Source organism: Prinia subflava, chromosome 3 (assembly GCF_021018805.1).
Source record: "Prinia subflava isolate CZ2003 ecotype Zambia chromosome 3, Cam_Psub_1.2, whole genome shotgun sequence".
Taxonomy (NCBI): Eukaryota; Metazoa; Chordata; class Aves; order Passeriformes; family Cisticolidae; genus Prinia; species Prinia subflava.
This window is the reverse complement of record NC_086249.1, coordinates 68,131,016-68,145,555: the sequence shown is the minus strand read 5'-3', so window position 1 is coordinate 68,145,555 and position 14,540 is coordinate 68,131,016. Positions and strand designations below refer to the sequence as shown.

The window sequence follows — 14,540 nt, the reverse complement described above, 5'->3', positions numbered from 1 at the left end:
AAAATATCCAAAATTTAATGGTATGTGAACACTGATGGTTCGGATTAACGCCAATATTGTGGTCCACTTCTCATCTGTGTAGTACTTTAAACTGCACCAAAACCAGGTGCATTAGGATCCTTTATCTTAACTGCACGAAAATTGTTTCCCTTCCCAGTCTTGCTTCTAATTAGATGACACACATCCTTGGGAATGGTAATGTGGTCAGTCTCATAAAGGTAAGGAAAAATGTGGGAAGTGCAGCTAATGTCTTAAATCCACAGAAAACAGAGATCAAGGCTATGGATTTACAGTATGGATAGTGGCTGTACAAAAACCTTCAGATAACCTTAACTATCACAGCAGAAATACATGAAGATGTTTTAAACTGAGCCATACCAAGCACCAAATAATGTCTTAACATTAAGTACATATCACAAATTCCAGTTAAAAAAATGCACAGGAGATTTCCAGACCAATATTCATTCTAATCTCACAGAATTTATTTTGCAGACATCCCCTTCATAATTTTATGATCATTTCTGTACTGCAGTGGTTTCACAGTGTGCTACCAGACTTACTTGAGAGAAGTCAGGAAGATTTCACATGAAGATATCCAGTCTGATTAATTTATCTAAGTGATGCTTCTAAACTATCTGAGACTCCCTCCTGGGGAATCAGCAAACTATATTTAAGCATTTCACATTATACTTGACCCTCAGCACCAGCACCCAACAGCACAGAGGAGCTCACACCAATCTCCTCACTCTCCACAGAAACCTTTTCTCAGATAACAGAGCTCTCTGGAGTGGTCCAAAACAATAAGCAGTGGGGATGCTCCAGGGTCCACTTCTTAAGCTCCTTTCCTGAGCAGCACTTTCAGTGACAAGTGTGTGCCAGTCTAATCCCTTTGGTGAAATCCAGGCAGTTTTTCTGTGATTCCAGTTGGCAGTTTGTTATAAAATGAATTAAGTTTAACACTACATGGTTTGGGGGCTGAGACATAACATGACTCAGGACTAGGTAGGGAAGATGCCTTAAACCTCTTACATCCAGAGCTAGATTCTACAACTGAGACTGAGTAGATTCTACAACAGAGATTCTACAACTGGGATATCTTGCACTGAGATTATCTCAGGCAATGTTTTTCTTGGTCTTGATCTTTGGTGTCAGGGAGCAGCCAGTACGAGTGTATTGCTAAAGAATGAGCAGCACTGAAAAATTCTAGACTATGATTCATAAAAATGCTGGGCACAATTTGGTGCCTGGGCCCTTATGTCAGTTCACAACTTAGACTTTGACATGTTGTCAGGAAAAAGACTTAACAAAAGCACTACTTCATTAATTATTTAACTAGCAGGGTGATAAGACAAATCAAAGAAAGGCCTATAAGCCTTTCTTTCCCCTTTAATCCTATGCTGTAATTTTTTAGAAAAAGTCAGAAGTTTCCTTTGCTTTAGCAGCACAGACTGGGTGAATCAGTTGATTTTAAGTTCTTTGTTGCTGCCTGATAGGAGACAAACATACCAAGGAAGTAATTTTACTGGTCTCTAATAAATCACTATTGGAAATGGGTTAGGAGAACACTGGAGATGTTGGAATTTCCGTTACAGGAAGACAACAAACTCGTCACAAGTTTAGATGACTAAAGAATGAGATTTAAGAATGGATTGGACTAAAGAAATGGGAAGATAGCAGCTCCTCATTACAGAAAAGGTTTTAAGGAAATGCCATATTGATGATTTACTCCTGGACAGCTGCCAAGGCTTTACATACAGAAACTGTGCCTTCTGAGGTCACATCCTTGATTTTTTTCTTTTTCATTTGGGTTGTTTTTTTCTTTTAGTGGTGCCTGGGACAATTCTGTTTACAAGAAAGAAGTATCCTCCTTTCCTACAAAATAAGGAAGAAATATCTAGAGCTAGCAAATGTCTCTGAGTGTTCAGCCTGCTAAAACCCTAGTTATGCCATTTCTTTTCAGATAATCTCCTTCTTCTCTGTTTGAAAAACAGCTCAACCTGTTTCCCACATACACATCTGCCATGGCATATTTTGTAAAAACACTTTGTATCCAAAGCTTGACAAATAGAAGTGTTGTACTATGGACAATTAACAAATAGCCAGTTATGTTGCTTTCAGATATGCACATATTTTAATTAGATTAATTTCAAAAGCAATTAAAGAAAAGGCTTTATAAAAATCCTCTTGAAAATGATGCATGTAGTTAAGATATTTTGATAATGTTATCTCCTGTACATGGTTAATGCCAACATGTCATCTATTTGCACAAACAGGAAGAACCTCCTGATATGTCCTGTTCACCTTTTTGCAACATAACCACAGTGAAAAAAAGAAAGAGGAAATTGCTTTGCATTTCACCTTTTAAAGTTACATTTGTAAAATCTTCCCCTCTGTATAGAAGCCTTTACTTGATAAAGGCATAAATATTGTCTTACTTTCTTTCATAGAAAGCTTCATTAAAAATTTACTGAAAACAAGAAACATTGACTTGCTTTTCTGGCATAAATCTTTCAACAATGTATTTACTCCAAAGTCCACATACTGATGATATAAACAAACAAACAAACAGCATAGCCTTGGATGACATGATATCTGCTGCTCTAAACATTGCATAAGAGAGAAAAATGTGAAATTTCCAGTACAGTTAGTCAAAGTCTAGCCTGCCTCTTTTTGTGAGGATAAAACTCTTCTGGTTTTGGTTGTTTGGGGAGACTTTTTTTGTGTTTTGTTTTCCTCTTACTTTAATAACTTCCCCCTTTTAAAAGGGGGTAGAAACATAACAGTATTAATGTTGTAAGCATTGTTCTTAACAACAGAAAGAATTTTTCACCAAGTAAAGCAATCTAGCAATTTCTAATGGTATTCTAATTTCCTGGAAATTTATCCTACAGACAAATCTCTTCAGCCAAAAGGCTCTGTCTCCAGCTCTTAGTTTCTGCATCCTGAACTTTGATGCCTGCATTGTCCCTGAGGAGCTCATGTGTCTCACAAGTTCAGAAATCCACATGTGGTCTTTTCTGAAGCCTGATCAGCTATTTCCTTTGAAATCTAGAAGGAACACCTTAATCTGGCTTCTGAAGCTGCCTGAGAGACAATGGAAGGGATTTCAGCACTGGCATGACACTGGGAATGTCTGGTGTTCCAAATGCTGAAGGCAGGTCCACCAGCATGAGCAATGGGGATATGTCCTTCAGGAAGTAACTTTAGCACTGTTTTAGACATTTTGCAAAAAAACAGAGCCAGTTTTAATCCTCATCCCATGGCTCTTTGGATGTGGACTGGTGACACTGAACTGGTATTAAAGCATGATGATTAGACAGATAATTCTACACCCACCTCCTGTGCAAAAAACTTTTCAAAGAGTAATAAGAAATAAGTAGAGATTGGAACCAAAGTGAGAAATCACTTTTAAAATTGTTTTGATTTGACAAGCTGAGACAATGAACTCTTGCCACAAAGGAAACTCAAATCTAAATCCTCCAAAATACTACATAAGAATATTTCATAGTATATAAAAGGCTAGTCTGTGATGACACAGGGAAAAAAACAGATCAGCATCCCATTCTGGGATGTGAAGGTTCAAGTTCTGTCTTAGGCTGCAAACAGGATTAGGTTCTGTTTATTAACATCTCAAAGTCAATACACAAGGTGTCATATGCAACACTTTGCACCCATAGCACCTCTTCAGGTATCTGTCCTGATTTCAGCTGGGATAGAATTCATTTCTTCTCAGTAGCTGGTAGTGCTGTGTTTTGGATTCAGTATAATGTTGGTAACACACCGATATTTTGGGTTTGCTAAGCTGTATTTATCTTAAGTCAAGGACTATTTTTTGTGTGTCATGCTCTGCCAGTGAGGAGGTACACAAAAAAAGAGGCTGGAATATTGCACAGCTGGGACAGGTGAACTGAACTGGACAAAAGGATATCCCACACCATAGAGCACTATGTCCAGTATATAAACTGTGTGAGTTAACCAAAAGGAGGGTTGATCCAGGCTAGGGAATGGACCTCTATCAGCTCGTGGTGAGCAACTGCATTGTGCATCACGTGATTGTGGGGTTTTAAAAATTTATTATTATTACTACTACTACTACTATAATATTTTTCTTTGTTTCAATTATTACACTGTTCTTATCTCAACCTAGTTTTGATTCTCCTTGCCACTCCACCAGGGTGGCAGGGGGAGGTGAGAGTGGCTGTGTGGTGCCTTAGCTGCAGCCACCACAGCAGCACATTAAAGGCACAAGGGCTGGAACCAGCTCGCAGTTGCTATGTGTGAGTATCAGAGTTTAAACCACAAAACCTGAATATTAAGGAGGACCATGTACAATCCGAACTACAGGCTTCTGTTTCACTACATACTATAGAAAATGGCACTCTAGAAGAAGAAATGGCCCATCAAGACTCTCTCAGCGCAGACTGGAAAAACAACAGAAGCAGACCTGGAATGCAATAACTGACTGCCCCCAAAACAGATGTCTTATTTGCCCCATGTTCATTAGAAATGAAGGGACAGATACACCTAAAAAGCCCCTGCCTTCTGTAAACAGGACCTGATCCAACAACAGTGAAATAAATACTCTGTAAAAGTCTGGGGTGATTTGTTACGTCATAAGCTTTTTTATAAGAAATTGCCTCTAGTCAAATTGCCAGAGGAAGGGAATATAGATCAATCACATAAAAGAATAAAAATATTCTACTTCCCAAACAATTTATTTGCTTTGAAATAAAATAGTGTTTTGCTTTAGAAAGTTGTCCAACCACTGCTTCTCTAGGGAAGATGATTACAAATATTAAACCAAATTCAAAGGCTATAGCTCAAAAGCTGAGTCAAAATGGAAGAGAATTTCATAATTCCAGTCCAAGAGAAAAAAGCATTGTTCAATATAGGAGCAGGGTGCTACCAATGACTAGGAGATAGAGAAAGTCAATCTTGTGATTGTGACAGCTGGCTGTTAATGAGACACACTCAGCTTATTCTAATTGTACTAGTATCTGTTGGCTCTAGTTTCTGTCAGCTTGTGGAATTGACAGCTTCCATTAAAAAGATAGAAATCTGAAGTTTCTGTGGTAGTCTGTAGAGGAAATAGTCATAAATTGTTCATTACCCAGATCAGAACTCTGGAAATTCAACATTTTTAATTTCACACCTAGAATCCATGAAAGAAGTTATACAGCAAAATAATCCAGAATGTCTAAATAGCAGTGGGTTATCAGTTGCTGTAAATACATTATTGAAATGAAACAGTTAAAAATCAGAGTTCAGGCTTGCCAACATCAGTAGTAGCATATGCAGTTTCTACATCCAATAAACTCTTGAAATAAATCCAAGTTTTCCACAAAGAAAATAGTATTAAACAATTACAGAGAATAAACACGGCTTGAAAATGCCAAAAGAGCACAAAAAAGCAAAAGATGAGTTTAAGACACACAGGTCTGAAGGAAAAGATATTGTTTACAAAAATTGAAGCTGTCTGCTATTCCAAAATGTGTCCACATGTTTAGAGTGGCATGCAGAGGAAGCAAAGAGTGATGGAATACTGAGTCTAAATTTAGCCACAGTGATTACTGCTGCAGCATACAAGCTTCATTCATGGGCTGAAATGCATCTGTAAATCACTCAGGGGTTAACACAATTCTTTAAAACAATGACATCAAATCCTGTGCACACATATCCCATGAGTCTAGCCACAAAAGCTTTCTTATCCTGTTGGTGCCTTACATATCACTGTCTTTGGAGCTTATGGAAGTGTTGCTAAAGGCAGCTTCTATTCAAATATGTCACAAAACCCCAAAGAAGCTTTAGTAGCACAGACTGATTGGAATGGAAACCTAATTAGAGAAAAGATTTGGTGTGACCTTTGACTGAGAGTCTCACCTATTTATTCAGGTAAAGCAGTCTGGTAGTTTCCTTCCTGACAATGATACATACTTTTGTGGAACAAAATGGAAAAGCTGCTTCCATCCAAAGTCCTGGCTGTGAGAGCAAGGGGTTTTGTGGACTTGGCAATGTATAAAGGTTGCAGAAGGTCCCTTCATGGTTCAACACATCTGTTTGAAGGACTTCTTGTTGGTACTCAAACTTGTGAAGTTATTCAAGAAGACTTCATTGAAGTGCTACCTCAGTGTCAGTAGGGGAGCTAAAAAATATGCCCAGGTCTAGTTCTTCACTTTGAAAAAGTAGAATTGGACTGTCCAGGAGTATATTCGCTGGGGGATTTCTTTTCTACCACCATGAATGAGGATAACATTCCTGAGAAAGAATTCTTGAGCAGGAAAATCTTTGCGCCAATCATCTATTTTTTCCCAAGGTCAGGAGTTTATTGCTTGGATATAACCAGAAGGTAAATTACCAATCTAGTCTCACAGGCCTTAGCTGACAAAATATGAAACTCGCAAATTGCTCAGGATATGAGGCTCCCCATAACAATAAAGACACTCAGTGTGCCTACCCACAGAATATCTCTCCTGTGTCCTGAGAGAGCACAGGAGAAAGACATCTAATGAATGAACAATTAGAGGAAGTCCCTTTGTTATAGAAGTCTGGTCTTTGCAAGCAGCAGAATCTCATATATGATGAAGATGAGATCTACATATGAGATACCAAATGGTATGAATCTAAGGAGAATCTGGCCTCAGTGAAAATGAACGGCAGCTGGAAGAGAAGAACAAAAAGACAGAGAGAAAAGACAATGTAAGCTTGAAGTGGCCAATAGGGTAGAAAGAGAGGGAGTGAAATTAAGATTTTCATAGATGGCTGTAGGCTTGTGACAGTCTGGAGTAACCTGGTGAAGCTCTTCCCTGATCCAAGACACTTAAGAGAAGCCAAGAAGAAGGCAATACGATGTCTTTAACATGCTCAGCAAAAATGCTCTGCAGATACAAACCCCACTTTTTCAAGATGAAGGGACTGAGGTTGATACACTGTTGTCCCGACTGGGCACAGGGAGGAATGCTCCAAGAAGTTGTATTTAGTGCCAACAGAAGGTGCTCCCCACCTTTATGCAATCTTCCACCACCTTCCAAATAACAGTCTGTTGTGACATCAGAGTAGCCAATGCCACCTAGGCAAGGAATCTTCCCTATCTATTTGCAATTTGGTTCTCTGCAAGCCTCCCTTCAAGGTTCTCAATGGGAAGTGAAAGTCAAGTTGACTCCCTGATACTCACACTGGTGCACAGATGCAGCAATTGCTTCCCTTTTCCCACCAGGGTTTTATTTGGGTTACAGAGAGATAAACTTTAGAAAAATGCTGAGAAATAAAAGAGATCTAGAAATAGAAACATCAGGAGAGGAAGACCAAAATTTTTATCAATATTACAGTATCCAAAAGATAAAAGAGCACATGATTACTGGTGGTCAGACATGATGGGAGAAAACTTCCCCCAAAGTGAAGAAGCATTTTATATAGGAGCAAATACAAAGTATGGGAAACGAGAGATGAAGGTAAAGAGGTGATGAAAATGTGGGAGGAAAATGGCACAGTGGGGGATGAAAATGTGACAGTGATGTAAAGGGGAACAGAAGATCAGATAACAGAAAAAAAAGAAAACCAGTACAAACTATTTACAAAATAGGATAGACAAAAGAGTGTGAAAGAAAAGAACTAAGAAAGCGAAGGTTTAAAAGCAGCAACAAAATGGCAAGCTGGTATTTTTAGGGAATCAATACATATGGCACACATTTTATTCTACTGCCTTTATAGGTGAATGTAGATGATGCTAAGTAATTGATTTGGGACAAGATTGTCATTTCTCAGCAATATCCACAGGAGGAATCACAGTAAGATCTAGAAAGTTTTCTAGATAAACACTACCATGTGTTTCAGGGCTGTATCCACAGCAACTAGAAACCAACACAAAACCAGTCACCATTTAACCACACTCCCCTGAGAAACTATCAAAGTAACAGTTTCTAGCAACATACTCAGACACAGTGCCCACTGAATACTTGAGAGCTAAAATGAGGTACATCGAGTAATGAACTTGGTGGGTTTATTTTCAAATTCTACCACACACTCAATCTACTCATTGAAGTCATGGGTGTTTGACAACCCAGCACTCACACACACAGTTCCATGCTTCAGGTTTCTCCAGACCAGAAGATTGCAGCTAGAAAAAGACTAGGAAGGGTAAAGCTCAAAGAATTGCCAGCAAAGAAATTCTGGGGTGACTGTTCTTTGCTTTTCCTTTTTTGTAGAAAGCATCCAAAGTGAATTCTGCTTTGGATAAAGGACTTAGTGAACAGCAGGGAAAAAAAATTATTTACATCTCAGTATCATAGAGGTACACTATAAACAACTTTTGAGAAAGGCTTTTCCCCCAGTTTCTTCCCACCCCATTTTCTAATTTTTTTTTTTAATTTAAACTTTTTATCTTGGTTTGCATAACCTCTCAGGCTCACATTCTTCAGAATTTCTTGTGAAGACTCAAAGAATAAACTTATTACAAAAAGCATCTATTTAAGAGAGGGGCCTCCCTTATGAGAGTCTGCCAACATTGCCCAGACAATGGAGCCTTATGAAAAGCATTGATCTTCTCCTTTGATAATGCTACCAACATCCAGGGAAACTGCATTTTCTCATTTCTCAAACAGATGAACTGAAGAGTAAAGGAGTGGGAGGAATGAGCAGAGCACCTTCTCAAGGAGCAGCTGAATGAAATTGTTGCACTATGCCATAGAGAAGAAAGTTAAAGTTCACCTCCCTCAACAAGCAAAGTGGAAAGTGTGAGAAAAAATGTCAGTTTATCTCACCTATGGCACACTACCTACAGACAGCATATTGGGACTTCAGAAGTCCACACATCATTTACCCAGAATATAATTCAAAGACCTATCTGATGACTGACATGTACTTCACAGCTTTTATTATTTGCAATTTCACAAAAAAACTGTCTAAGAAACTGATCTGCATTCTTTATAGCTTCACTCCCACAGGTAAAATTATCATCTAAATTCCTTTCATCTGCAGCATGATCTGTTCCACTCTTGTCTTCAAATTGCTGCATTACCTTCCTGCATTTTTAAAGGCAAAAAACCTGTCCAAGTACAGCAATCCAGAAAATGGTTTTCAATTTTTCAAGTATTATTTTGAGATTGAAAATAGCCTGTTTTTCATTTTTACCACTACAACGCCACATTTGTGAGTTATGCTTTTTCCGATTTAGCTGATGACCAGTAAATTCTGTGAGTGAGTCATTAAAAACACCAGGTGGATCAAAAGCTTTCATGACACACCTTTTCTGAACAGCCTCTATGAAACATCCATACATTGATCCTATCGCCTTCTGATCACTGGTTTCACAGATTAGCACTACCAGTTAAATAAATGCTGTGCTCAAGTTAAAGGCTAAACATGAAGGTAACTTGAAAGTGTTTCAGCAGCTTATAAAGGGAAGCATCTTACTGATGTTCAAACAGTGTTCCTGCATTTTAGTCAAACCTCTCCACCTTTTTAAAGAATTCTATTTGAAGTCAAACATGAAAAGACACTTTTCCACTTTCATTGTTCATAGCCTAGGGAAAGGACAAGATGAGAAGAAAATGTTATCAACAGATCTTTTATCATTTACCATTCTGAACTTATTTACCACCTTTAGTAATTAAAGCTATATTAGAAAGACTGTCCTTCATAACTGGAAATGGCTTCTTTCTCACATCTGAAGAAACCCAGCCACAGTCTTCCCAGCTGCTTGTAGCCCAACGTACAGTTTCAGTTCATTTTCTAGTACAATGGCAACATTTAAGAATTGAGTAATTTCTAGTTCATTTCTCATGTTAAAACTGATTAGTGTTTGAATAGGAATAGAGAAAGTAGAATAGAAGTTTCTGCTTGAGGAATAATTTCATCATATTGAAATGTTAAGGAATCAAGAAAAACAGAATGATGTTATCAGGGACTGGAAACAAAGATTCATACTCCAGTTTCAGGCCAAAGCTTTATGCCATCACACCTCTAATTCTGGGAATGCATTAAGGGTAACTCAACTATACCTGTTTGTACTACACTAGCCCAAACACAAGAACTTGTGTATCACTACAGAGCTATGTTTCAGGCAAAGAAAACTCAGTGAAGACAGTGAACACATCTAAGATACAGGAATTGAGACACCATTTGCCTTATTTTGCTGCTCTATAACACAAAGTCTGAGAATATTGGGATTTGTTGGCTGGTATAAAACAGAGAAAATAAAAAGACTCTGCCATTCTGTTCAATGAGGAAATAAATTAAGAGGATTAAACATGCCAAATAGAAAATCACTTGTTGTTTACCTCTGTAAGCTGGAGAATTTAGTTTCTGCCCTTAAGAAACAACTATACACCTACAAACAAAGGAATTCCATAGTAAAATTTCAACCTCTCTGAAAATGCTGCTAACCAGATAGATACTCAGAAGAGTAAGGGGCATTTCATTAAAGACCACGAAGAAGCAATCACTTTACCTTTCAGCCTCATTTTTTGTGACAAAATGCCAGGAGTACTGATAGCCCCCCAAGACTGTCTTACATTCTACTCACATCTTGTGAAGCAGTTTTAACATATAAAGCTATGTAAATCACTTAAATGGCTATCAGCAGTACAACAGCATATGAAAGACTGATGGAGAAAAACTTAAAAATGCATTACTTTTAAGAAACAGGAACAATGCAAGATCTGTGAACCAAAAAAAGTGTATTTCTTATAACAATATAATCCCTACAGAATGTGTAGCAATACCTGCTGCTGTCTTTGCCGCCTCATTTGGGCAACCTGAGACATCATGATCTGCCGATCCAGTAACTCCATTCTCTGCTGCCTCTGGATGTCAACCGTTGCTCCCATTCCCACTCGAACTTCATTTGTTGGCTCCGCAGATGAGAAGACTGGTTCAAGAGTCCAAGAAAATACCTTTGCTACCCACCTGGGTACACAAAGAATTCGATGAACTTTCAAGATACTGCTACTGTAGCAAATCCCAGAAATCTAAAATCAAAAACAAAGTGTTAAAAAAATCCTGAAAATCAAAAAACTTAAATACACCACATTTACTTTGAATTTGGCTGCAGGTAACAGTTGGTCTTTCTGGTTTTTAAAGCACTTTTACTCTATTTACTCACAGTTCTCGGTCGGGAATCAAAGAACGAACAGGGGATTTCTTTACTTCCCTACAACTACAAACTTGCTTTCTAAAATCTGTGTGGAGCATTGCCTGTGACTCATAAAGTTGCTTGGGGTTTTTTGTTTGCTTCGGAATTTGAGCCCAAACCAAGTGACCCTTTCTAAAACTGGTCAAAATTAAAATAAAATTTTAATTTCTAGTAAAAGAGCTGGTCAGGGCATGCTGTATGCTGACATGAGAAGACTAAGACTGCTCTTGAGGATGCTGAAGCACTCTAAAAACTCCTTCAAAAAAACCCAAACCCCCTTTTCTGTCCCACCACCCAAGTCTCTCCTTCTAGTAAAAATAAAAGCAAACCAGCAAAACTGAAGTTAAATTTAAGACTATGCACACACTAATTACAAAAGAAGCTCATCTACCTTACAGGAGGGGAAAAAACCATTTAAAAACCAATTAAAACCCCATCACTAAAAACTGTGATACTGAAAAACCCAGTTTTTGAGGCCCTTCTCCTACCCATAAAAAAAGAACACATTCCCTGTGTTTGTGCTTGCCTTGGGGCTTCATTTCATTTTGGATTCCACAGGAGAAAAAGAAATCCATGTACCCCATAAATGGATTTACAGTCATCACTCAGCCATTATTTTGAATGCCATTTTGAAGCCACAGCACTTGAGCCCAAAGTGGTCCCATCTGCATTCTGCTTTATGACACATTTCAGCATTTGTGATTCTTTATTGTCTGTTATGCCACAAGAATTACACTGTCACAGCACATTGAAATGAACAGGAAGAGATCTGAACCTCAAAAAATCTGTAAACATACCCCAGAAATGAAATTATGCCAAAATCAGTGTAGAAACTCTGCATTAAAAGAATTTATTTATTTATTTGGGGCTATTTATTGTATCTCACTGACATTTATATAAAGGTTCTAAATGCATTGCTGAGTATACCAAGGGAGACAGTATAGGAAAAAGCCACATTCTTGAAGAGGGGGGATATTTTTCAGATTATTAACAAGGTTATTGTTAAATATACAATGACGTAGCGAGACTTTTAGCAAAAACACATTCTGCTTTTGGAAACAATGACTTTTGTTTTATTCTACTTTCATTTTATGACTCAGGGTTGGATCTAACACCAAGCATGGGCTGTCTTTCTAAAATGAGAAAGAACAGTTTTAAACTACTCTTAACTTCAGTCTTTCGGTCATGCTACCAGAAAGGAAGTAAATGTTATAAAGGCCATAATCACATCAGACTGAAGGCTGCCTCTAATAAAAATTTTCTGTATTCAAGGAAAGGTCCTAACTGGACAGGGCACTGTAACAGAAGATTTCTCATGAACTCAGATATTCTTTCCACAGCTCTAGTGAAACTGTTCCAGATGACTGTAAACTCATGACTAAAACCTGTGCACATCAACTGGAGACTGAGATATAGCTATAATCACCAAAGAATAAGAGGAAGAAAATTCATATCACTTCTGCAATTCCCCTGGTTTTGGTATGTACTATTTGAGGTGTCTGCCTAGCAAGAAGGTCCCTCAGAAGCTAACACCCTGGTCCTGAGGGAATCAGGTAAATAGGCCCCTCACTCAAGGAAATCTAGATTGCACAGTACCTGAGAAAGCAGTTTTTGGGGAGTGAGAACTACTAAACCAGATTGCAAATATTACATACACATTTAATCTGATGTTTTCTTCAATGCAAAATGCACAAGCAGCACCAGAGCCTACAAAGTATCTTCCTTCCTCACACCTTGTTAGATGTAGGTAGTATCATCAGGCTATGGAGCCAGGACCCCTCTTTTGTTCTAGGGATTCGGCACCCCTGATCGTACAGGTGTTAACTAGGCAGGGAAAGAAGTGCCACTCAAAATACCTTGTCCAACGTCACACTAGCATTCTCTCACTTCTTTCAAATGTCCCTCCTAGATAACGACCTCTGGTCTCTCTTACCGCCTTTGAAAAGGTCTACTGTTTTCAAAAATCTTGCATGGGCTCAAAAAGTCACAAGAACAAAGCAAAACAAGTGGTGATAGGAAAATCTACATCTCCCTGAGTCTATGACAAATCTTGACACGTGTTTGAACATAATAACCACAAACAGAACCATTATTTATCAAGTCAAGATCGAAAACAGAGCAATGAGATAACAGCACCCTATCTTTGGTGACAGTACTTTGGAACTTGTTTGTTGCAGAACGGAAGACATACTGCAAGCACCAATTAGCAGCTGCATCAGTAAAAGCATTTTTGTATTTTTCTTAGCAGAGATGGCTAAGCTGGGCACAGAATTATTTATGTTGGAAAAGACCTTTAAGATCATCAAGTCCAGTTGTTAACCCAGTACTGCCCAGTCCACTATGTCCTTAAGTGCCACATCTACATGTCTTTTAAAAACCTATCGAGATGGTGACTCAACCTCTTTCTGCCCTGGGCAGCCTGTTCCAGTGCTTGAGGAACCTTTTGGTGAGTAATTTTTCCTAATATTCAATCAAAACCTTCCCTGGCACAACTTAAAGGACATTTCCATTTTTCTTACTTGGAAAAAGAGACTGACCCTCATCTCATCACAATCTCCTTTTAGGTAGTTGTAGAGAGCAAGTGATTCCAGAGCACTCAATCAGAAGAAAAGGCTTTATAAGGCTAAAATTTTATGGACATGCTAAAATGAAGAGCTATTATATGGAAGTATAAGAAACTTTAAAACACTGTGGTCAGTCGTAACAAATTTTCAATAAGTTTCAAGTAGTGAGGACGAGATAGCTATTTCCATATTTCCAATAAGCCCAGAATGGAGACACTTGTAGTTAAAAAAGGTCTTGTGATTCAGTCTGGCTCAGTGTCATACTCTCATCTTAATGTCAAGTATTTCCAAAGAACTTCCTCTGTAGCTGGTTCATATGCAGAACTTGATAGATATAATTTTAAAAAACAGAAGCTTTGACAAAGTATAAAGCAACTTTTTACACTGCTTTTGTTACTGACATTGAGTGAATTTCTAGTGTTTAAGATTGCAAAGCAACGCTGTTTATTCAATAAAGATAAGATAATCTCATTATATTCCAACTTCAGCACTGTACATCAGATTAAAGGGCTACTTCCCTAAAACAGAGGAGCCTCCCCTGTATTTTAGCCTCCAAAAGACACCACAAAAAGATGTTGTGGTTATGTTCACACTGTTAAAATGGATAATTTGTGCCTGGCAACATAAGGTACATCCTTATTTGTGTTAGTCACAGCATCATCCACCATATTGTATGTGGCACAGTGCTAAGAAGAGGAAATGGAGGATCCTGGAAACTCTCTGGAACACTGCAGAATAAAAGTGTGCTTATGTATTTTCAGTTTCTTAATACTGTGGCTTACTACTGGTTCTTCACATGAAGTTTTCTAACCTCCTCCTGCCCCCATACAAAGCCTAACTTACCCTCC

The 14,540-nt window shown here is 38.2% G+C and overlaps 1 protein-coding gene across 1 annotated transcript in view; it reads right to left on the bottom strand.

The window, feature by feature from the left end:
- The window catches only part of UBAC2 (UBA domain containing 2), an 88,278-nt gene that overhangs the window by 7,233 nt on the left and 66,505 nt on the right, over window positions 1-14,540 (bottom strand). Inside the window, exon 7 of the mRNA XM_063392352.1 lies at window positions 10,719-10,964. Within this exon, the coding sequence (XP_063248422.1) occupies window positions 10,719-10,964 (246 nt within the window). The remainder of the gene's footprint in view (window positions 1-10,718; window positions 10,965-14,540) is intronic.